The following is a 24069-nucleotide window of genomic DNA, read 5'->3' as shown; positions in this document are numbered from 1 at the left end:
AGTGACTTCCACTACAGAGTCATGTCTGTTTTTAATGCAGTGACTTCCACTACAGAGTCATGTCTGTTTATAATGCAGTGACTTCCACTACAGAGTCATGTCTGTGTTTATAATGCAGTGACTTCCACTACAGAGTCATGTCTGTTTTTAATGCAGTGACTTCCACTACAGAGTCATGTCTGTGTTTAATGCAGTGACTTCCACTACAGAGTCATGACTGTTTTTAATGCAGTGACTTCCACTACAGAGTCATGTCTGTGTTTAATACAGTGACTTCCACTACAGAGTCATGTCTGTGTTTAATGCAGTGACTTCCACTACAGAGTCATGACTGTTTTTAATGCAGTGACTTCCACTACAGAGTCATGTCTGTGTTTAATACAGTGACGTCCACTACAGAGTCATGTCTGTGTTTAATGCAGTGACTTCCACTACAGAGTCATGACTGTTTTTAATGCAGTGACTTCCACTACAGAGTCATGACTGTTTATAATGCAGTGACTTCCACTACAGAGTCATGTCTGTTTTTAATGCAGTGACTTCCACTACAGAGTCATGTCTGTGTTTAATGCAGTGACTTCCACTACAGAGTCATGTCTGTTTTTAATGCAGTGACTTCCACTACAGAGTCATGTCTGTTTTTAATGCAGTGACTTCCACTACAGAGTCATGTCTGTTTTTAATGCAGTGACTTCCACTACAGAATCATGTCTGTGTTTAATGCAGTGACTTCCACTACAGAGTCATGTCTGTTTTTAATGCAGTGACTTCCACTACAGAGTCATGTCTGTGTTTAATGCAGTGACTTCCACTACAGAGTCATGTCTGTTTTTAATGCAGTGACTTCCACTACAGAGTCATGTCTGTTTATAATGCAGTGACTTCCACTACAGAGTCATGTCTGTTTATAATGCAGTGACTTCCACTACAGAGTCATGTCTGTGTTTAATGCAGTGACTTCCACTACAGAGTCATGTCTGTTTATAATGCAGTGACTTCCACTACAGAGTCATGTCTGTTTATAATGCAGTGACTTCCACTACAGAGTCATGTCTGTTTTTAATGCAGTGACTTCCACTACAGAGTCATGTCTGTTTATAATGCAGTGACTTCCACTACAGAGTCATGTCTGTGTTATAATGCAGTGACTTCCACTACAGAGTCATGTCAGTGTTTAATGCGGTGACTTCCACTACAGAGTCATTTCATGTGTGTGTATGTGTGTGTGTGGGTGTCCACGCAGGACGGATGGGGGCATCGCTAAAGGAGCCACGATAGGAGTCCTGCTGGACTTCACTCGTGGGATCCTGATCTTCCTCCTGAATGATGAGCAGCAGGGTCCGGTGGCTTTTGAGACCCTGGAGGGCGCCTACTACCCGGCTATCAGCATCAACCGAAACGTCCAGGTATGGATAACGAGACCGTCTTTAGATCTTTATGAAGCGACTGAACATTTCCTCATTATCAGCCTGAGAAATTTGATGTTTTTAAAGAAGATTTGAAGCATTTTGGTCTCTAAAGAACTTTTAATATTTGATTTTGGACTCACCACAAACACTGCATTCCACATTTCTTTAAATGCATCTATAGTTAGACCTGATCCGCCTGTTTTATACCAACATCCTTCAAAGTCTGCATAACTTTGCAGCTTTAACCACCAAGGAAAGATCATCTCCTGCCTCTTAAAGCTTCCTCCAGTCCTAGAGAAGATACTAAAGCCTGTATTCACTCTCAGTAACTCTCCTTGTGAAGACTAATCTGCTCTTCTTGTATAAAATCAGACAGCGCCTTCATGAAAAGCCTTCTGCTGCATCATTTAGCAAACAAATCTGCTGCTTCCAGCTATCACATCCCCCCCTAAACCCCCTTTAGAAGCCTTTCCAGAGTCACATTGAATCTCTGATAACATGTGAAGATGCAGCTCTCTGAAGCAGCTCCAGGTGGTGCTGTTCCTCTAAACTCAAACCGGCTCACTGAGCGGGGGAGGTTCCCCCTCCCTGGAGCGGCGCTGCAGGCACAAACTGGAGCTCTCTCCACATGTAGGTCAATAAAGAATCAGAAGAGTAATTATTTATTAAAAGTCTCTTTTAAGTTCAACAAACAGACTCGGAGGATTAAACCTTGAAAGCTTCAAAGACTCTGCAGAGGCTGATTGCTCTCAGAGAGGAGGCAGCTCAGCAGCTCCACCTGCAGGCTGAAGACTGTGACTCATGTATCTGTGTTTCTCTCTGCAGGTCACCCTGCACACCGGACTACCCATCCCGGACTTCTACACCCCGGGGGAGGCCGACCCCAACGGCTCCGTGTGCTAAAGACTCTCCAGCTCTGCTAAATGTTTGGAAGCCCTCTCCAGAGGGTTCCAGGATTCATACAGCCAGCCAATAACTTAACCCCACCCATCTTCCTCCTCCTCCTCCTCCTCCTCCTCCTCCTCCCTATGACTCCCTGCAGAGGCCCCCTCCAGCGCTGAGCCATGCCTTTATCATGCCTAACCCTTGAACACTGCAGGACGACGTCAAAACATGAAGCAATCTGAACCCGAGAGGAGAGGAAGTCCTGCAGAAGAACCTCCACAACAACGTGACGAGGACTGAATCCACTCTCGTACCTCGACTCTGAATATGAAGCTGACGTTAGCCGAGCTCTGCGCGACGACTGGAAGACAAACGTGTCCTCCAACACCTCCAGAGCTCACGCATCAAACCAACGTTTGATTATCTCTGTAGATCAATGAATGTACATAAGACATGTAGAGGTTTTATAAGCACAAGGCGCACTCGAGCACATAACTGTGGTGATACGTGAGCTTCTGACGTGTTGGTGGGCAGATTCTGCTCTCGAGTCTGAGTCCGTGTGAAGTCTCCAGGACCTGAGGCTGCAGAGACGTTTGATCCTGGAGGAACTCGGCTGAATTTGAGTCAAAGTTTAGATCCTGCTGCTCAAATATGACTCCAAACTCTCAGACGTGATGCATGAGTGCACGCTCTGCTGCATTATTCTCATGATTTAAACTCACATCCTGCAGATCTACAGACCCAACATCAAGACCAGGATCAGATCCAGTCCCCTCTCACAGACAGGACTCAGTCTGATCTCATCTTAATCCACCATGAGCAGAGCACTTTGCAGCATTTAGCAAGTTACAGTGGCAAGGACAAACTTCCTTTAACAGGCAGAAACCTCCAGCAGGACCAGACTCATGTTAGACACACATCTGCTGAGACCGTGTTGGAGAGAGGGATAGAGGGAGATGAAGAGAGAGAGAGATGATAGAGGGGAGACGGCAGAGCAGAGATCCAGAGGAACCTACGAGACAAGGGAGCTCAGGGACTCCAGAAAGGTCTATGGTTAGTAACTTTAATGGGACAGGAAGAGTTAAAGTAACAGACAGGCAGAGAGAGGAGAGAGAGGGAAAGACAGGATCCCAGTATAGCAGCAGAACTAAGACCTGGTCCAAGCCTGATCCAGCTCTAACTATAAGCTTTATCAAAAAGGAAAGTTTGAAGCCTACTCTTAAAAGATGGGTAGGCAAGGACAAACTTCCTTCAACAGGCAGAAACCTCCAGCAGGACCAGACTCATGTTAGACACACATCTGCTGAGACCGTGTTGGACCCCTGTTCGACGGAGGCGGTTTCAGGGCTGGACGCCGTTTGCTTCTGTTTCCAGTCGTCCAGCTAAGCAGCTTCATATTCAGCACGGACTCTAACGAGTAACCGTCCTCTTCTGTGACTCTCCACGAGGAAGCCAAGAAGCTCTAGAACTGAACCATGAACTGAATCTGCTTCAGAGAGCCAGGTTTGTAAATGAGTCCACGTAGAGAAGTGTTCCCTCTCATCCTCATCCAAACTTAAATACTGTGTACATTTCCTTCCTCTGAACACCCTCACACATGTAGAACACTAGGGGGAGTGTGTGAGTCGTCTGTGTGTGATGAAGTGTGTGTGTGTGTGTGTGTGTGAGGGGGTGGACGCAGTGATCTCTGGACGCTCAGCTGCGTCCCTGTCGTCCCCCCTCGTCCGTGTACATGAGGCGCTTTTCTTGGTGGCTGTGCTGGTGTGATCCTCCCGTGTCGTCTGTAAAATAATATTCAGCATATATGAATTTACTGGAAGCAAAGCCTCGGCGCGGCGCGGCTCTCCGAGCTGCAGGGACGCGCTCCGTGTATCAAAGTGTTGAAGTGTTGATGACTGTGAAGCTGCAGGATGGAGGTGCTACAGCAGCAGGTTTTTTACCGTAGTGGACTGAATCCTGGTAGTTTTGTAACCTTGTTATTGAGATGATCTATTGCAGAGACGTGTATAGATTAATAAGTTATTGGTGTGCAGAGTTTTTCAGTGGGAGTTCATTTATTCGATGTGTGGTCGTTACAGAAAGGAGGAATGAATCTTTGTGTGGCTTTAAAGAGTTCTGTGGAGAATCTGGGAGAACTTGTTGGAGTCCTGCAGGAAACCGGGATGCACAGGGACGTGTTTGTGGCAGTGTGGCAACAGCATCCTCAATGTGTACTACACACTGTGTCCACAGGGGGCGCCAAACTCAACACAAAGTATACAACCCTGACACTTGAATATATTTTGTTTGTTATAAAGCTGCTTGGTGAATTATTTCATAGCAGCAAAATCATTTAAATTTCTCAACCCTAATGTACGGTGGCCTCAAAGGTCAATCGCACAAACGTTTAATTTCTGCCAAAAAAAATGTCAAATTATGTCAAAAATATTTAACTAAATGCAGAAACATTTCTAGAAGCCCTACAACCTTTAACATAATGCAAAAAAAATTCACCAAAGTAGAAATAATTTAATTAAACACAAAAAAAACTTGTCCTCAAAGGAAATAAAAATTGAGACACAAAAACATTTCTCTAAACATAAAAATATTTTAGGGGACTTGAAATGTTTTTCAAAACCAAAATACATTTTTGTAACTTCATTAAAATAGTTTTAATTTTTTTTAAATAATTTTAATTAAAATGAAAGAGTTTTATGTTTTGTAATTTCTATATTTAACATTTTGTGAATTTGTTTTTGCTTCTCATAAAGTACTTGTACCTTTCATAATTTTTTTTACACGTCATAAAATATTTTTATTTTATGAATTTACTTTTTTTTTCCATGGAATTATTTTAAATTTTTTGAATTTGTTTTTATTTAATATATTTAAGTTCATGAAATAGATTTGCACTTTGCACTATTTTTAAATTTCATTTTTTATTTTTTTTATTTTTCACATTTTGTGATATTTTTTGTTTCATTAATTATTATTATTATTATTATTTTTTTTGAAACATTTTTGAATTCATTTTAAAAACAAATTGACATTTGAACAAATGTTTTTGCAGTTGACCTTCAGGGCCTCCGTACTGCTGTCTACTTTTCTTAAATTTCACCACCTCGGTCAATTAAAGAACAAAATACAAAGAAAAGTCTTGATTATCAACATCTCTGTAAAGTTGTTTTTTGTCTGAGCTATTTAAAAGTTTTATGACATTTACTTCCTGTAATCCAGCCTTAATCTGGCCCTCTGTTAGGATCATGATAATCTGATCTCCTGGATTAAAGTTATCTCAAACTTTCTCACAACATCCTGATTCTTAAGATTTGATCAGATACTTTAAAACGACTCGTCTCTTATCAAACCATCCAAAGAGGAGACGTTGTTTCAGCCTCCAGCCTCCTCCCTCAGCCTCCTCCCTCAGCCTCCTCCCTCAGCTTCCTCCCTCAGCCTCCTCCCTCAGCCTCCTCCCTCAGCTTCCTCCCTCAGCTTCCTCCCTCATCCTCCTCCCTCAGCCTCCTCCCTCATCCTCCTCCCTCAGCCTCCTCCCTCAGCCTCCTCCCTCAGCCTCCTCCCTCAGCCTCCTCCCTCATCCTCCTCCCTCAGCCTCCTCCCTCAGCCTCCTCCCTCAGCTTCCTGTCAGCTGTGACACTTTGAGGAAGCTGTTCCTTCGTCCCGTCTCAGAAACTCGTCCTCTGTGCATCCGAACATGTGGAGCTTTCACACGCGGTGCTATCCTGTGTTTGAGCGTCATGGGTGTGCCTTTCCCCCTCAAAGACCCAAAAGATTTCTCAAACTTTGCTACAACCTGGACGAGTGGCCTCAGCAGAGTCAACTGTAACATCTGTGATGCCTGACTTCACCTGCTGCTACCTATTTTCTAACTCTCAGCTCAAAGGGCCGACTCCGCAGAGAGCCTGTGTTTCTGGATATAATACCCGTGGTGTTACAGAGCACACAGAGTATGGGAAGGTGTGCTCTCCCCTCACTGATTCTCCTCCCTCCAGGTAACACTGATTGTAAATCATCCTGATGCTAACGTGGCTGCTCACAGTGACTCTCAGTTTGCATGTGTGCGTCTGAGAAACCAGACGTCTGCAGAGTTCAGCTATTTGCAAAACATTTACTGTAAAGTGGATCAAAGCTTCATCCCGGGCCCAATGAGAGGAGCGTCTCTGTCCGGTCTTCATTATGAAACAAAGACACATTCAGCAGAGGGTCAGCGAGCATCCAGAACTTCCTCTCACCCCAAACAGAGACGGTATTATCAGAATTAACAACCTCAGATTCCAGGACGGGAAAACAAAATCACTTTGACTCATTAAAAAAGATTCAACGTGGAGCTGTTACTCTTCATCACACACTCCTCCTCTCCTGAATGTGTGTGTTCCTCTGCTGCTCACTGAGCGTGCTCACTGAGCGTGCTCACTGTAACGAGTGTGTGATTGTAAGATGAATTATTTATGAACCAAAAACTCTTAAACAAACCAGGAGAGGATTCAAAGTCCATCACTACAAAGTTACACACGTCGCTGTGCGACACCGAGTGTTATCTCCAAATGTACATACACAGAATGTGTGTGTGTGAGAGTGTGTGTGTGTGTGTGTGTGTGTGTGTGTGTGTGTGTGAGAGAGAGTGTGTGTTTCCTGCATTATAACCTCATTTAACTCCAAAGTGATTCTTTCCCTGTGAGCTAGACTGTCATCTCTATATGAATATTATTTACACTGAAACACGTCTATGGAGAGTTTATGACTATAAAGTAAACATTGTTCTTACGATCATTTGATTATTATGATTGTTATTATTATTACATGTCGATCATTACTGCTATTATTATGAAGAAGTGTAATATGAGCCTCTGTGTGTTTTTGTATGTGTGAATATTCAATAAATAGATGTTAACAAGGAGTCTGTCTCTATGTGTTGTTCTGCTCTTATTGTTATTTATCTAAGAACCTGAAGTATGAGACGTTCAGGCACAGAGACAAATCAAACATTTATTCAGCTACACAAATGTTTATTTCACTGTTCATTTAGACACACTGGAGATGTGTATTTCACATGGCAAAAAAATGCATATTAAAAATAAATAATTTCACAGCTAAAGAAGTATATTGCATTATTAAGAAAATGTGCAGCAAATAAATGACAGCACAACATTAATATAATAAAAAAACAAAAATGTTTGATTAAAATGAAACTGAAAAAAAAGTTAGATAAATGTGGATTATACAGGACAAAAAAAATCACATTACAAATAAATAAATTGCACTGTAAAAAATGAATATTGCATTATAAAAAAAGATGTCCAGTAAATAAATGACACAGCACAAAATCAATATTGTGCAATAAGAAAAATTGGTTTAAATAAAAATGAAAAAAGTTAGATACATTTGAATTTTACAGGAAAGAAAATTAACATTAAAAATAAATAAAATGCACTGTAATTAAATGTATATTGCAAAACATATGTGCATTACACAACATGACATTTTAAATTGCACAGCAAAAAATTTAACACATTTAATTAAATGTGTTAAAATAATTAAAAGATAAATTGAACATTTAAAAAATTAATGATGCACAGATAAAAAACTTCAGACTGCAGGTTAAATGTTAATTAGAGAGTTATGTTGTATATCATACAGAAAACAAAAAGCTGAGTCAAAAAATTATTTTTTAGTTTTTTAGTTTAGTTGTTGCTGTGAACTTTAATTAATAAAAAATGTATTATACAAATATAAAAATAGATAAATAAATAATGCACAATAAGAAAGGCATGGTAAAATGTTTATTGCTCAGTCAAATATTTGTTGCATTGTAAAAAATATAAATTGCACGATAGAAAAATATTCAATTCATCACAACAAATTAAATACAAAATAAAAAATCCATAACTGCTCTGATAAAAAACTGCACAGTTGCAACATCTGCAAAAAATGCAATCCACTGTAAAAATAAATATTACAAAGTTTATATTATAAATGTCTCTCTGGAGGGATGTGCACAGCAAAATATGAAAATTTAACATTCAAAAAGTATAAATATCTTTCTTAATATTTTGTTCCTTTTCCTGCAGATGTAGGCTGCACACTAAAATATTGCCCTCTGTTGCTGCAGACTAAAATGAAGATTGCACAGAAATCTAAATATGAACCTCCTTGTTTTTAAGTCTGACCTATCAGAGTGAGTCCTGGATCTCAGTGCTGACAGGTCTGACCCTGCAGGGCTCACAGTCCTGGACCCTGTAGGCTCCTCTCCTCCTCCTCTCTGCGGTCTCCGTGTTTACCTCCAGCCGCCCTGTGTGCAGCTCTCAGCGGGGGCCGGCCGAGGGAACACCCTCCCCCCTTCACCCTCCAATCAAAACCTGCAGCAGGAGGAGACTTCTGCATGAAGAAGTGACACCACCTCACCTTCCTGACTCCAGACTCCACAGTCTCTGCTCAGTCCGGACTGAAACCACCAGGCCAGCACCCAGCATGGCGACCCCTCTCACAGACCAGGAGAAGCGCAAGCAGATCAGCATCCGGGGGATCGTGGGAGTGGAGAATGTGGCCGAGCTGAAGAAAGGCTTCAACAGACACCTGCACTTCACCTTAGTGAAGGACAGGAACATAGCGACACCCAGGGACTATTACTTCGCCCTGGCCCACACTGTGAGGGATCACCTGGTGGGGAGGTGGATCAGGACTCAGCAGTTCTACTACGAGGCGGATCCGAAGGTACAGATCACAAAGTCCAGAGTCAGAGTGAGACAGAGCTGCGAGACTTTACTCAAGTCCTCCTTCAGGAAACTGTTTTTATGCAACTTTATGACTACTCTGATGAGTTAACAGGAGCTCCTCTGCAGGAGAAATACTGACAATAAACTTAAGACCAGGGTTTGATATTTGTTCATATGAGACTTTTTATGTTCTGCACCTTTAATACCAGAAAGTGCTTCATGCTAAAGATATAATGCACATAAAAACAGACTTTTTATTGAAGGAGCATTGATTATAAGGTCCTAAATAAAGATGAATGTAGAATGCATGACACAAAAATATAAAAAAGCATCAGATTAAACTACATGAGGTGCAAAACAAAAGGTTAAGCAAATAACACAAACCTTATGTTCGTTTAAAGTCAGAAGTTGGAGTTTAAAGGATGATAAAATGTGTTAAAATAAAACAAAAGAAGGTCAAAGTTGTGCAGCAGTGCAGAGGAGAGTGATCAGTCTGTATCAGGAGAGGTAGAAGAAGCTACAGGATGAATAAAGGAGGTGTAAGGAGTTCATCTTGCAGGATGAATGATAGTTTAACTTCATTCCTCTCTCTCCTGCACGCTCCATTCTTGAAATAATATTTTGATATGAAGTCATTTTTCTAATCTTTTCCTGTTGCATAAACTCTCCTCTTCCTTTTCCAGGCGGTTCAGTATTTCAGGTCGTTGCATCATGTTTACTCTGCAGGAAGAGATTGTTCGTGCTCCTTTAACAAATATTAAATCAGTTCATCTCTAAACGATGAGTGCAAACATGTTTCTGCTCCTCACCTTCAGAGGGTGTATTATCTGTCTCTGGAGTTCTACATGGGCCGCACGCTGCAGAACACCATGATCAACCTGGGGCTGCAGAACGCCTGCGATGAAGCCATCTACCAGGTCAGAGCTGCACACGTTAAGTTCAGATGATGCATGTCTGCAGAAAGTCAAAGTTTGGTTTGTAATGAGTCTCTCTGCTGCAGCTGGGGCTGGACATGGAGGAGCTGGAGGAGATGGAGGAGGATGCAGGGCTGGGGAATGGAGGTCTGGGGAGACTGGCAGGTAAAGAGCTGCAGAGGTTTGCACTTTAAGAAGCTAAGATAAGCTGTAAAGCTGCTGTAAGGAGTTTTTATTGATTCCTCTTTATGAGGACAACAGTTAGCTTAGCTTATAGAGAGCGATGTAGTGATGGTTGAAAGAAAGGTGACTCTTTGTGTCAGAGGAACACTACCTTTGCATGTTCAGGACAAGACTGTCAAAGAAGTGTAATGTAAAAGTGTCCACAGGGGGCGCCAAGGCTGAAACAAACTGAAAGCCTCTCACTGTAGCTTTAAATATGACATTTCATCACTTGTGGATGAAACAAGCTGATGTTTCAACCTGATCCAGCTCCTTTAATGAGCTATTAAGCTTCAAAAACTCAAAATAAAGCAAGTGTTTTTGTCTTATCTGTAGAGACAATGTCGTATAAGACTTCATATAAACAACAAGCAGCAGACAAGTCCAGAGAAAGGTCTTACTTTAAGATATTACAAGACAGAAATGAGGTCTGACATGCTCGTAATGAGTAACAAAATCTGAAGATGGACGAAGAAACGTTTACTTGTTAAAATGTCTTGAATTAAATCTCTTAGTGCTGCCACCTATTGGACACAAGCGGTATTGAATCAGCGTTCAGTCATAACGCTTTCTTAATGATAACTTTGTGAAAGTTTACAGCTGCACACCCTGCAGCTGCAGCAGGCTGCAATGTGCATAAAGGTGAGCGGGCCTGTTGGTCACTGCTTGCAGCTTTAATTGATGTTTTTCATTATTTAAGAAGTTTTCACATCAGTCTGTCCGTTCTCCTGTGAAGCCCTCAATGCATCCGTGTGATAACTCACTGTGAGCTGCACGTCCGGTCTAAGAGGTGCCGCACAATCAAAGATTCTCATCCTGCTTTTAAACTGACGTGAAACAAAAACAGTGTTTTGAAACACACCAGACACGAGGAAGATCGGACGTTTCTGCGTTCAGACTGAGACACTGCTCCTTTGTAGTTTCAGGCCGGTCTGGCAGCCGTCCCCAGGATTCCTCTGTTCATCTGATGAACCATTAAATCAACTCACAGAGACAGAAATGAGCTCCTCACTCATGAAGAGTCACTCTGAGTCACCGTTTGTGTTTCTGCCCACAGCTTGTTTCCTGGACTCGATGGCCACCTTGGGTCTCGCAGCGTACGGGTACGGCATCCGATACGAGTACGGGATCTTTAACCAGAAGATAAGAGACGGCTGGCAGGTAAACACACCTGGAACATCTGCTCTCCTGCATCCTGCTTTTTACCCTAAATCCAGGACTCATCGAGGGCTCTTATTGGTGCTGTGAGGACTCAAAGTGGAGCGGGGCCAAAGTAGAACTGAATTAGGTCAGATTACATCAGGAGCTAATCATTAACACGAGCTGCACTTGTAGTTTACGCTCCTCTGTGGGGCAACAAAAGCCGGCGTTGGTCGGTTTTACAAGAGCAAACTTTGGATAAGGGATCCTCAAACTGAAGGCTTTTGCCCTTTTGAATTCTTCTGTGTGTTTGCTGTTCAGACCGTCCGTGTAAACACGACTCTGAACGCTGCTCTCTCTGCGGGGTGGATGAACCTGCACCCTGATTTAAAGAAGGGAGAGTTAGGGGATTAAATTCAGCATCTCAAATCTAATCTAATCTAATCTGATCTCCTCATGAAGCTGTGTGGTTCAATCACAGGAGGGAGACTTTTCATTCTTCAGTCTGCAGGGTGAGGAGGTCAGAGGTCAGAGGTAAGATAAGGTTTCTCAAACACGTCGTTTCATCTTGATCTTTTTTTTCTGTCTCTGTCCTGGACCGACCCGCCGCAGGTGGAGGAGGCAGATGATTGGCTGAGGCATGGGAACCCGTGGGAGAAAGCACGACCCGAGTACATGCTGCCGGTTCACTTCTACGGACGAGTGGAGGAGACGAAGGACGGATCCAAGTGGGTCGACACTCAGGTAGAGGAGACGGGTCGGACCGGAGGGGGGGGGGGTCCTGAACTGTTCTGAGGTTCTGTGTTCCTATGTATGAGTTTATTGGATGAGCTGTTACAGGAAGAGATGAAAATATAAACTGTACTGTCCCTTTAAGACATGTTTCCAGCAGCAGGAACTTTTAGAGGAACTTGTCAGGACTAGTGGTCGAAATTAAGAACCAGGGACATTAATTTAAACAAAACAAAGCGAGGGAAGTTCATTTATATTTAAAGTGATTAAAACAAGCCACTACAATTTAAATCTTCCCCCTTTATGAAAGGTGAGTTCCCTCCAAAAGTGCAGGGACTTTGGGGGCGGGGCTTGCAGTACTTAATTGCGTACTTGCAGGATGTTATGTCCAAACTTCCTGCTGCAAACCAGAGTTTCTTGTACTTTGACACATCAGTGAAGTCACAGAGGACAGTTCAGGACGGATAAACTGACCCTGTTTGGAGGACTACTGGCTTTATTGAGAAATTAAGCTAAGAGCAAATCCAGCAGGAACCAGAAACAAGGGTCTGAGAGTGATTATACATCACTTAATGTCTTGTAAAGTTTTAAAGTGTCCCACAAAATGAACAAGTAGAACACTAAGCAGTGTAAAAGCCCAAATATAGATTTAAATTAAAGCTCCAGTCAGGAGTTTTAGCTGGTTAGGAACGGATGCCTCTTTGTGATCTATGAAGGCAACAAGGCGATTGCTGTGTTGTAGTTCTGATGCCAGAGGGGGGTAGGTGTCATGCCGGATTAGCTAAAAGTAAAAGGTTGTACTTTGTCCACAGGTGACGCCAAAAGTGTCACAAGCAAAATCCCTCACAGGAGCTTTAACGACTCACATTAGTGTCTAAACCCGTCTCTGTGTGTTTAGGTGGTTTTGGCGATGCCGTACGACACGCCCATCCCCGGCTACATGAACAACACGGTGAACACCATGAGGCTGTGGTCTGCACGAGCGCCCAACGACTTCAACCTGAGAGACTGTGAGTGTCTGAGGATGTTTGTAGTGTTAAAGTTAGTGTGCAAACATTCTGTGAATTTCCTTTGAACGTTTCAAAAGACGAGAGGAAACCGCTGCAACGCTGGCACCAAGCTAACGCAAGACTGTTGCTAAATAGGTGCAATACAGAGTTTGATGATTAGAGGCTTGTATAACATATGATATGGATGAGGTGTGTTAATCTAAGTGTGTCACTGTGTGTAGTTAATGTTGGAGATTACATCCAGGCTGTGCTGGACAGAAATCTGGCAGAGAACATCTCCAGAGTCCTCTACCCCAACGACAACGTGAGTCCGTTATCGTCACCCCAGATCCCCGATCGACTTAACTCCAGTTTTAAACTCACAAATTAAATTATCATGTCATGAAACATCTCCATCTTCTCTCTCTTTGTTGGTCTTTCCTGTTTAGTTCTTTGAAGGGAAAGAACTCCGTCTGAAGCAGGAGTACTTTGTCGTGGCCGCCACACTCCAAGACATCATCCGCCGCTTCAAGACCACCAAGAAGGGAGCCCCGGGCCGGACTTCCTTTGAAGGCTTCCCTGAAAAAGTAAGCTGAGAGGAAGCTCAAGAAGTCAGTGTGTGTTAGTTAAATAGAGGTATGTTGTGTGTTCAGTCTTTGCTGATGCTCTCCCTGCCTTAACTTTTCGTGTACACACATGAAAGAGAGGGGAGGTGTGCTCTCCCTGCGTCAGGCTTCATGGAAGGGCAGGGAGCTCCCAGAACAGAGCCGTACCACCAGATATAACTTACTGCATGAAAGTAATGAATTCTTCTGCCGGTAAAATCAGTGAGAAGAAAACGACTCAGTGACTTCACATTGTTGTTTCTGCAGGTCGCCATCCAGCTGAACGACACTCATCCAGCCATGGCCATCCCCGAGCTGATGAGGATCTTTGTGGACATCGAGAAGCTGGACTGGGACACGGTGGGTGAGACTCACTCTTTGAATTTGAGACTCGTGTGGATCAGGTTTAATGTGTTTAATGTGTAAGAGGCTGATGTTATGAAATCATGATGAGACAGGAAGTCTACGAAAGGCCAAACCACAGACTTGACTAATGAAACCGTCATCTGGGAGTTGCATCATGTTTGTGTGTGAAACTGTCAGTCAGGTGAAGAAATGAAATGCAGGAGGGAGGAGGAAGTGTGTTTGTTGTGTTAAAATGTGACGGCAGATCAAGTTTCAGACCAAACAAAGAATAAAACATGAAGATGAGGACGGTTAGAAAAATACAAGCTCTGCTGGACGACCTGGGAGGAGGTGTGGAGCAAAAAGAGAGACTACAACTTCTTCAGTATCTTAAGAAAGCTCCTAAAGATCTTACTCAATATGTTTTCTAAGATCCTCAGAAACGTTTGTAAGATACTCAAAATATTCTACAAGAGATTAAAGGTGACATATCACGCTTTTTTCATCAACATATATTGGTCTAAGAGGTCCCCAAAACATGTCTTTAAAGTTTGTGCTCAAAAAAACACTTTGAAATCAGATTCTGGTCTGCCTGAAAAACCCTCTTCTTCAGTCCTCCTCAGAACAGTCTGTTTTCTCTCTGACCACGCCCCCTCAGGAAGTGGGTGTGGCCTCGGCTGTCCAGCACGTTGATCTAATGTTTACATGTTGGCTGAATATACACGGCTGCTCACAGACCCGCGTTACTTCAACCCTCTGAATCTGATCCAGAATCTGATCCTGACGGAGAGGCGCCTGCAGCAGGACCTTTCTGAACCATTGGTCACAGATTTAGTGTTTCTTGTTGTTTTATTTGTCAGCATGTCGACGTGTGTCTTGGTACACAGCTACCAACATGTAGCTATGTGGCTATGCTAACTAGCGCTAGCACTTATCCATGATAAATAAAAATCATCCACTAGATCTTCAAATCTGCAGACGTGGGGAGTCAAACCGACCTTTGTGTTTATTAAGACAGCCTACAACTAGCATGCCTCCCTCCTAAGCTCCTTGTTAGCACACATGTGTGCAGGGAATGAAAAACGGAGGAGGGGTTGAGTTGTATTTTATACAGTCTATGGGCTGAACAAGCTCCGAGCTCTGACTTCCTGTTACAGACCGGATGGCGTTGTGACGTATGAAAAACACTGAAGTCTGAAACGGCTGGTTTCAGCACACATTTACAGAAAGGTGGAGAAATCAGAACAGGGGCAGAATGGACTCTTTGACTTTTCAGGGGGTTTGTAGACAGGGACACAGATTTCAGGGAGAGAACCATTACAAAGAACATTTGGCATGATATGTCTTCTTTAAATAAACGTTTGTAAGATCTTTAGATGATTGTGTAAGATTCTGGGAAATAAATCAAGATACTGAACAAGCTTTTGTAAGATCTTTATGAAGCTTTTTAAGATTCATACAAACTTGTGAAAAATACTGAATATTTTTGAAAGACTCTAAGAAACTTTTGTACCATTCTCAAAAAAAAATGTAAGATACTGAAAAAGCTTGCGCAAGATTTTTAGGGTTTTTTGTAAGATACTGAACGTGTTTGAAAGATCCCCAAAATCCTTTTATAAGATAGTAAAACTAATCAGAATAAGAGCCTTTTTAAAAAGTTGTATATGATTCATAAAAACGTTTGTAAGATCCTGGAAAAAAATTGTGAGACACTGAAAAATGTTGTTAGATCCTTTAAGAACTCATGCAGGAAACTGGACTTTTTTAAAGGGTGTTGAAAAACTTTTTCAAGATCCTCAGAAACTCTTTTATTATTTGAAACTTTTATAAGACCTAAGATATTTAGAGACTTTTTTCAGATTCTTAAAAACTCTCCCTCAGAACTTTTATGAGTTCCAAAGAATATCTCTTGAAAGATCCTGAGGATCTTGAGCAACATTCACAGGTTTCAAACCCCTCCTTTAAATGTGAGAAGGAACAAGATTGTTTAGTTTTTTTCCTCAAATATTAAAACATTAAATCAGAGCTCGTCTGTCGGCATAGTTTCCTCTGAAGTGAGCGACTGTTGATGAGAACATTCAGAGCAACACTTCTCACACTTGGTGGACTCTGCTGAACAGGATCTCACATAGACTCTCAGGATCCTCCTAAGTTGTTCTTCCTCCATGTCTCTTTGGTGACTCCACATAGTTCATAAGACTCATAGACTCCCTCCTCTGCAGGCCTGGGACCTGACTAAGCGCACGTTTGCCTACACCAACCACACGGTCCTCCCCGAGGCTCTGGAGCGCTGGCCTGTGGAGCTGCTGGAGACCCTCCTGCCCCGACATCTGCAGATCATCTACCAGATCAACCAGGTCCACCTGGACGTACGTACCCTCCTTTAGCACTTTATTTCACTGACTGAACACCCGCTACAGTCTGCTTCATACTTCTCCACGTGTGTTCGGTTCTTACAGAACATCGCCACTCTCTATCCCGAGGACATGGACAAGCTGAGGTCCATGTCCCTGATCGAGGAGGACGGGTGTAAGAGGGTGAACATGGCTCACCTGTGCATCGTTGGATCTCACGCTGTGAACGGAGTGGCTGAGATTCACTCCAACATCATCAAGACTGAAGTGTAAGCATGAAAGTGAAGCTGTGTGTGAGATAAAGAAAGAGCAGTGAAGCTAAACCACGCGGGCTGACATGTTTTAAACCACATGAAGAAGAGACAGCTGCACACACACACACACACACACACACACACACATGCACAGGTAGCAAACCGAGGCTCTGCAGCTCTGAGCGACGCAGCACTGAGACAGCTGTTATGATAGAGCAGGACGGTGTGTCCTCATAGAGACCACAGGGTTGAATCATCACCACCTCTCTTACACACACTGAACAACAACTGTGTGAAAGTCCTGACTGGTGTTGAGAAACAAACACACAAAGCCTGTTACACAAACTTTAACCTCAGACGATGGGGAGTCTTTATTATTTGTGCAGGTATTTGATCTGAAGCTAGATATTTAACGATGAAATCTGACCTCATGATCACTCCAGATAAACACTTTGTCCACAGGGGGCGCCAAACATCACCTCAGTGACATTTTGTGTCTCTTTCTTCAGGTTCCGTAACTTCAGTGATCTAGAACCAGAGAAGTTTCAGAACAAGACCAACGGCATCACGCCCAGACGCTGGCTGCTGCTCTGTAACCCCGGCCTGGCCGAGCTCATCGCTGAGGTTTGTTTACACGGACTGAGAGACAAATAAAGACATGAACGAGTGCATGGAAGAGGAGGAGGAGGAGGAGGAGGAGGAGGAGGAGGAGGAGGAGGAGGAGGGGATGTTAGAGCCTCTGAATCCTCAGAGAACTCTTCCCCAGCTGTCGTGTGATTGAATACTGGCACAGCTTTGTTTACAGTTGTTTTTGTACACACACATGAAGAGGAGGAGTGTATTCAGTGTCTGAGTTTGTTTCACACACATCGTCTGACTCTAACTGTCTCTCTTCAGGTCATCGGGGAGGATTATGTGAAGGACCTGGGCCAGCTGCAGAGGCTGAATGACTTCGTAGACGACGCCGCCTTCATCCGCGACGTCTCCAAAGTGAAAGAGGTACTTTAACTTGCTGTACACCTTAACAACAACATGTCAGTAGGTAATGATGAAGACTCAGGGGTCCAGTAGCTCCTCAGGCTGCTCTCACATCTGTGCCCACTAACTGTCATTATTCCCCCTCAACCAAGACCAGCCTGAGACTACACTGACGTTTTTACCACAGTGTCAACAGGCAGGGGGGAATGAGACGGACAACTTAATGTGGATTAGATTAATATGACGTGTGATCAGGTTCCCTAGAATGAATCACAGCTGTTATTTGTCTTTGATGAGTCAGAAGCATTCCATTCTATTCTCTTTGATGTGTTCCATTCTATTCTCTTTGATGTGTTCCATTCTATTCTCTTTGATGTGTTCCATTCTGTTCTTCTTTGATGTGTTCCATTCTATTCTCTTTGATGTGTTCCATTCTGTTCTTCTTTGATGTGTTCCATTCCATTCTTCTTTGATGTGTTCTGTTCACTTCTTTGATGTATTCCCTTCTTCTTTGATGTGTTCCATTCCATTCTTCTTTGATGTATTCCATTCCATTCTTCTTTGATGTGTTCTGTTCTTCTTTGATGTGTTCCATTCCATTCTTCTTTGATGTGTTCCAGTCCGTCCTTCTTTGATGTGTTCTGTTCTTCTTTGATGTGTTCCATTCCATTCTTCCTTGATGTGTTCTGTTCTTCTTTGATGTGTTCCATTCCATTCTTCCTTGATGTGTTCTGTTCTTCTTTGATGTGTTCTGTTCTTCTTTGATGTGTTCCAGTCCGTCCTTCTTTGATGTGTTCTGTTCTTCTTTGATGTGTTCCATTCCATTCTTCTTTGATGTGTTCCATTCTTCTTTGATGTGTTCCATTCTTCTTTGATGTGTTCCGTTCTTCTTTGATATGTTCTGTTCAGTTCCATTCCATTCTAACGGTTCTCATATGAAGTGATCATGTTGTCCCGGCGTCTCTCTTGTTGTTGAGAATGAATCTCTGTTGCTCTGAGATTTGGACCAATCAGAACGAAGCACCAACCTTCTGCTTTAATGTGTTGTAGTATTTATTATTCCTGCGTGTCACTGCAGGTCAAAGATTTTACAACCTGAAGTGTGTTTATGTGTTCCACTTCTTAAAGTCAGTACATGTCAGGACAGGTCAGTCCTGTGAGTCACTGCTTCAGTTAAAGTCTCTGATTCTCTCACAGGACAACAAGGTGAAGTTCGCTCAGTACCTGGAGAAGGAGTACAGAGTGAAAATCAACCCGTCCTCCATGTTCGACGTCCACGTGAAGAGAATCCACGAGTACAAGCGCCAGCTCCTGAACTGCCTGCACATCATCATCATGTACAACCGTATGTGAAATCACTCCTCACACAGCGCCAGGAGGTTTCACAAGCCGGCGCCGAGTTCACGGTTACGTGACACAATGTGACGTGACTGAGTCTCCACCCGACCGGTGCTGACAACAAGTTCAAACACACCCTGAGATTAGGATGTGTCTGGTGTTCTGATCAGCTGTGGGAACCTTCCAGGCAGTCTGTTATAAAAAGGGAAACAGCTGAGTCAGCAGTTTAGTTTAGAGGAACATGTATAATTTATATGTTCCACAAAGGCTCCACATCTCATGGCTGAGTTTCTCCTCCACAACTAAACTTCAACTTCAACTTCAACATTAAACCAGACATGTCAGGGTTCAGGTGGCACGACATTAAAGGCCAAAGGATTGACAGATCCTGTATAAAATTCAAGGGCAATACCACCGTCATTATTTGAATATTTCAGAAGTGATCACCCAACTCTTGATTCCACACTGAGCGCCTTGTAGCGTTCAGAGCTACAATTATAACACATGTGTGATGAATGAAAGTCTGTTTCCACCACACTAAACTAAAGAGGGGAGACTAGATCTGAATGCAAAAACATCTCAAATGTTGAGTTATAATTGTGACATGAAAAGTTTAAATAAAGTTAAGAAAAATAGAAATTAGGAGAAAAAAACTCAACATTTTTTTTCATTAATAGTTCAAAATTATGAGATGGAAAAATAGAGATTATAGGAAAATAAGTCAGGATTTTGTGACAAAAAAATATTGAGATAAAATGTCAAAATTATATTATTTAAAAAAGTCAAAATCATGAGATAAAAAAATCTAATTATGAGATAAAATGTAAAAATGATTAGATAAAAAATATTCTGTATTGGGATGAATAATAGAAAGTATGAAAAAGTAAGTTATAATAATGAGATTTTAAAAATTGAGATAAAAAGTTGAATTAATGCAATAAAAAGAATCTAAATTATGAGAGTAAGTATAAAAAGTTATTACAAAAAAGGACAAAATTCAGGGTTAAAAAGTCAAATTTTTTGATAAAAGTTGAATTTAGTCAAAATGATACAAAAAGGACAAAATGATCTCATGTTTATGACTTTCTAATTTATCATCATGACATACTTTCTCATATTTCCAACTTTAATCTCATAATTATCACTTAAACAAACTCAATTATATTTCTTTTTAATCAGAATTATAATCAAAATTTTGACTTTTCAACTCATAATTATGACTTAACCTAGATTCTTGTTTCCATCCAGGCCAAGACTTCCCCTTTTTTTAAAGTGGCATAAATGAGCTTCAATAGAAATTTGAGGAACAATTCTGAAAAGTAAAGTAAATAAAAATCCCATCAGAGGAAAGACAAACAAAGAAACTCCTGATTTAGATTAAACAAGGCCAGATTAATAATGTGACTCAAATCAACCAGATGCTTTTATAAAACTGAATTTCTCTGACTCTTTCTAAAGATTCCAAAGACCTGGGTCGTGTTTGTTTGTTAAACAGCGTCACTGGATCACTTTGTGTCTCTGTGTTTCTGCAGGAATCAGACAGAACCCTGCGGCTCCTTTCGTTCCTCGTACCGTGATCATCGGAGGAAAGGTACGCAGCAGACGTCACAACTTACCTGAGGTCACATACAAACACAGAGGTGGTGTTGTCTTTAACTCACACACTGTCGCCCTCTGCAGGCCGCTCCCGGGTACCACATGGCCAAGATGATCATCAAGCTGATCACCTCAGTGGCTGATGTGGTGAACAACGACCCCGTGGTGGGAGACAAGCTGAAGGTCATCTACTTAGAGAACTACAGGGTCTCCTTAGCAGAGAAAGGTACCACTCAGGACTCTCTTACAAACGTCTGTAACACTCAAACAAAGAGTTAAAATGATGGTCTCCTCCTCTTCCTCCTCCTCCTCCTCCTCCTCCTCCTCCTCCTCCTCCTCCTCCTCAGTGATTCCTGCCACAGACCTCTCAGAGCAGATCTCCACCGCCGGCACCGAAGCCTCAGGAACAGGAAACATGAAGTTCATGCTGAACGGAGCGCTCACCATCGGCACCATGGACGGAGCCAACGTGGAGATGGCCGAGGAGGCGGGAGAGGAGAACCTGTTCATCTTCGGGATGAGAGTGGAGGACGTGGCTGAGATGGACCAAAAGGGGTACAGGAGACCGCCCCACATAAGTGAATCCATGAAGTAATCTCCCTCTCTTTGATTAAAAACTTCACAAACATCCTGTCCTGTCTTTCAGATATGACGCCATGTCTTACTACAAGGAGATCCCAGAGCTCAAACATGTCATGGACCAGATCACCAGCGGATTCTTCAGCCCCAAGAACCCTCATCTCTTCAAAGACCTCACTGACATGCTCTTCAAACACGACCGGTGAGAACACACACATATGTTTCCCCTCATTCTACATGACTTTATTCAGTTTGACCCCAGCCTGTGGGCTCTTTACATCCTCCATGTTCATGGAGTTTCCTGGGCTTTTGGAGCCAGCCTCTAGTGGACACTTGTGGAACTGCAGGCTTCATTTTACACTTAGTGATTCTCTGAAACATGTGCTGCACCATCTACTGGACAAACTGTGCACTAGCAGTCTTTCTAAATGATCCCTAGCGTTGTTTTCTGCATCATATTGTTCAGTATTCGTGTGATAGACGATGTTTAATGGCTGGAACGAAACAATGCATCTTTAAAAACACGTGCAAATGAAACAGCAGAGACACCAAACGGTCTGCAAACACACAAATGATGCAAAGAAACAAACACACGACGGAGCTTCTGCAGGTGTTTTTAAAGATGCATCGTTCCTGCATTTGCAGCTCGAGTCTCCTGGTGGTCATTCGGGTCATTGCAGGTCATCGGCCTTACTTAGTGCCTGATCATATCAGCGTACTGGTTGTTGGGCTGTGGCTGTTTTATTTGCAATTCAACAACAGGTTTCTGAATCTTATGGCGAGTCTAACTCCTGTGCTTTTACATTGACCTCACGTTGTCTAACTGGATGCATTTCCTCTCGTGTCTCTCCTCAGTTTCAAAGTGTTTGCAGACTTTGAGGACTACATCTCATGTCAGGAGAAAGTCAGCAAGCTGTATCAGGTAACGTGAGAGTCAAACCCACACAGACCTCGTTCACAGTAGAGTTAAACATGACTTTAATAAAAATGCTCTGTCTCTAAAGAACCCGAAGGAGTGGACCAAGATGGTGATCAAAAACATCGCCGCCACGGGGAAGTTCTCCAGCGACAGAACCATCGCAGAGTACGCCACAGAGGTGTGGGGGGTGGAGCCCACCGACCTGAAGATCCCGCCCCCCAACGAGCCCAGAGAGGCCATCGAGGAGACGGCGCGAGCTCTGAAGAAAATGTGAGGCCGCTTCACGTCCGGTGGAGGGCTTTGACTTTCTGTTTACACACATCACTCTCTCTCTGTCTCCTTTGAGCCTTCACACTTCACTCAGAGTTTAAGAACCTCACACACGTCAGGGTTTTATCTTCAGACACTTTTATTTTAAAGCACCAGAGTTCAAAGAGTCTGTTACACTTTTTAGAAACACATGCAGTAAACCATGAAGAGTCGCACAGGTCAGATTTTATTCCTTGTTTTTTACTCAGATCGTTCAGAACGTCACAAACCTGATCTTTAAAATCCTCTCAGTATTTCTCAGACTAACCCACCGATGTGTTCACTGCACCAAACCGCTCACCTGTGATCCTCAGTAGTCGTTGAAATAAAATCTAATGTGTTACATGATTTGTGGAATCTGATGTTTTGGAGTATGAGTACATGAGTATGACTTGTGGAAAAATAAATGTGCTTGTTTGAGAATGATGGAAGTAGAAATACTGAACATGATTTTTAGAACTTCATCTTAAAGTGCTTTACACCGAGAAAACAAACACACACATAATTCAATAAGAGTCAAAACTGAGAAAACAATCAGGTTAATACTTCAGCTCGGTTCATAATAATCTTAAATAATAAAACACATTAAACTTGATGCATTCAAAGAACTTCAAGCCGTGTGTTTCTTTGTTATAGAGAACAGGTGAGAGAATTTGAGTCATGCAAAATCTCTTTTTGGTTTCAGAATTTTTTTTTAAACACTGAAATTCAAACATTTTCTTTCTTGTTTTTGCAGCTTTGTAAAGATTTCTTCAATTTTTCAAGTAAAAAAAAAAAAAAAAGAATAGAAGGAAACAGCTCAAATATTAATTACATAAAAAAATGCATCCACAAAAAAAGAGTTTGTAATTAGTCTTGTAAATTTAAATAAAATATTCTGATAATTTGAAGTGTTTTTATTTATTGCTGTGGATCAAAATTATCTTTATTAAAATAGAGAATTGTTTTAGTTCACATGTAATGAGACTAGAATATATTTCACTTTCACTTTATAAAAGAACTGACAGAAAATATTTAATTTCTTCACGTTCTTCTAACTTTTTTTTTAGATGCACTAGTGGATAGAAAAACAGAATACATCAAAAATACAGGACCTGAGCCCCTCATCAGTCCAACGACAGCATCACTAAGGTAGATAAATGAAAGGTAGAGCAGATAGAAGAAGAAGAGATTCTAATTTAGACGCTCAAGATAACAAAGATATGTTCTATGTCAGGGTCCCAGATCTACAAGACAGGATCAGGACCACTAGGTTCCTTTAAGAGTCTGACCTTGTTTCTCCGAAGTCTGACTTTAACCTCAAACATCAATGAAAACAATCAGAACTCTACAAATATAGTCTCAGAAGGTTCCCTTTGATCTCAGGATTCTAGAATCAAAGTAAACATTCTGACTTTGATCTCAGGATTCTAGAATCAAAGTAAACACTCTGACTTTGATCTCAGGATTCTAGAATCAAAGTAAACACTCTGACTTTGATCTCAGGATTCTAGAATCAAAGTAAACACTCTGACTTTGATCTCAAGATTCTAGAATCAAAGTAAACACTCTGACTTTGATCTCAGGATTCTAGAATCAAAGTAAACATTCTGACTTTGATCTCAAGATTCTAGAATCAAAGTAAACACTCTGACTTTGATCTCAGGATTCTAGAATCAAAGTAAACACTCTGACTTTGATCTCAAGATTCTAGAATCAAAGTAAACACTCTGACTTTGATCTCAGGATTCTAGAATCAAAGTAAACATTCTGACTTTGATCTCAAGATTCTAGAATCAAAGTAAACATTCT

General features: G+C 41.9%; 2 protein-coding genes across 2 annotated transcripts in view; both read left to right on the top strand.

The window, feature by feature from the left end:
* The window catches only part of trim9 (tripartite motif containing 9), a 37242-nt gene extending 34930 nt beyond the window's left edge, over positions 1–2312 (top strand). The window contains exons 5-6 of the mRNA XM_034675493.1: positions 1244–1406; positions 2235–2312. Coding sequence (XP_034531384.1) covers positions 1244–1406; positions 2235–2312 — 241 coding nt within the window. The remainder of the gene's footprint in view (positions 1–1243; positions 1407–2234) is intronic.
* A 6178-nt stretch (positions 2313–8490) lies between these two features.
* pygl (phosphorylase, glycogen, liver) lies at positions 8491–22704 on the top strand. The gene is made up of 20 exons (XM_034675081.1): positions 8491–9002; positions 9820–9921; positions 10005–10083; positions 11198–11301; positions 11893–12024; positions 12911–13022; positions 13244–13326; positions 13451–13588; positions 13874–13966; positions 16174–16320; positions 16411–16574; positions 17069–17183; positions 17457–17558; positions 18735–18882; positions 20408–20466; positions 20556–20697; positions 20819–21026; positions 21118–21252; positions 21906–21972; positions 22055–22704. Exons 1-20 carry the CDS (start codon positions 8760–8762, stop codon positions 22241–22243), a joined length of 2562 nt encoding a protein of 853 aa, XP_034530972.1. The 5' UTR covers positions 8491–8759; the 3' UTR covers positions 22244–22704.
* Positions 22705–24069: the final 1365 nt, after the last annotated feature.

This window comes from Notolabrus celidotus, chromosome 22 (genome assembly GCF_009762535.1).
Source record: "Notolabrus celidotus isolate fNotCel1 chromosome 22, fNotCel1.pri, whole genome shotgun sequence".
Lineage (NCBI taxonomy): Eukaryota > Metazoa > Chordata > Actinopteri > Labriformes > Labridae > Notolabrus > Notolabrus celidotus.
Note: the sequence above shows the minus strand (reverse complement) of the source record. Positions and strands in the feature narration are given on the sequence as shown.

What these genes read in the sequence shown, in the direction of transcription:
- pygl (XM_034675081.1), top strand. Translation starts at nt 8,760, where the DNA reads ATGGCGACCCCTCTCACAGACCAGGAGAAGCGCAAGCAGATCAGCATC. An exon ending in TTGAAGGCTTCCCTGAAAAA is followed by an intron (nt 13,589 to 13,873) that starts GTAAGCTGAGAG and finishes TTGTTTCTGCAG; the next exon opens with GTCGCCATCCAGCTGAACGA. An exon ending in ATGCTCTTCAAACACGACCG is followed by an intron (nt 21,253 to 21,905) that starts GTGAGAACACAC and finishes GTCTCTCCTCAG; the next exon opens with TTTCAAAGTGTTTGCAGACT.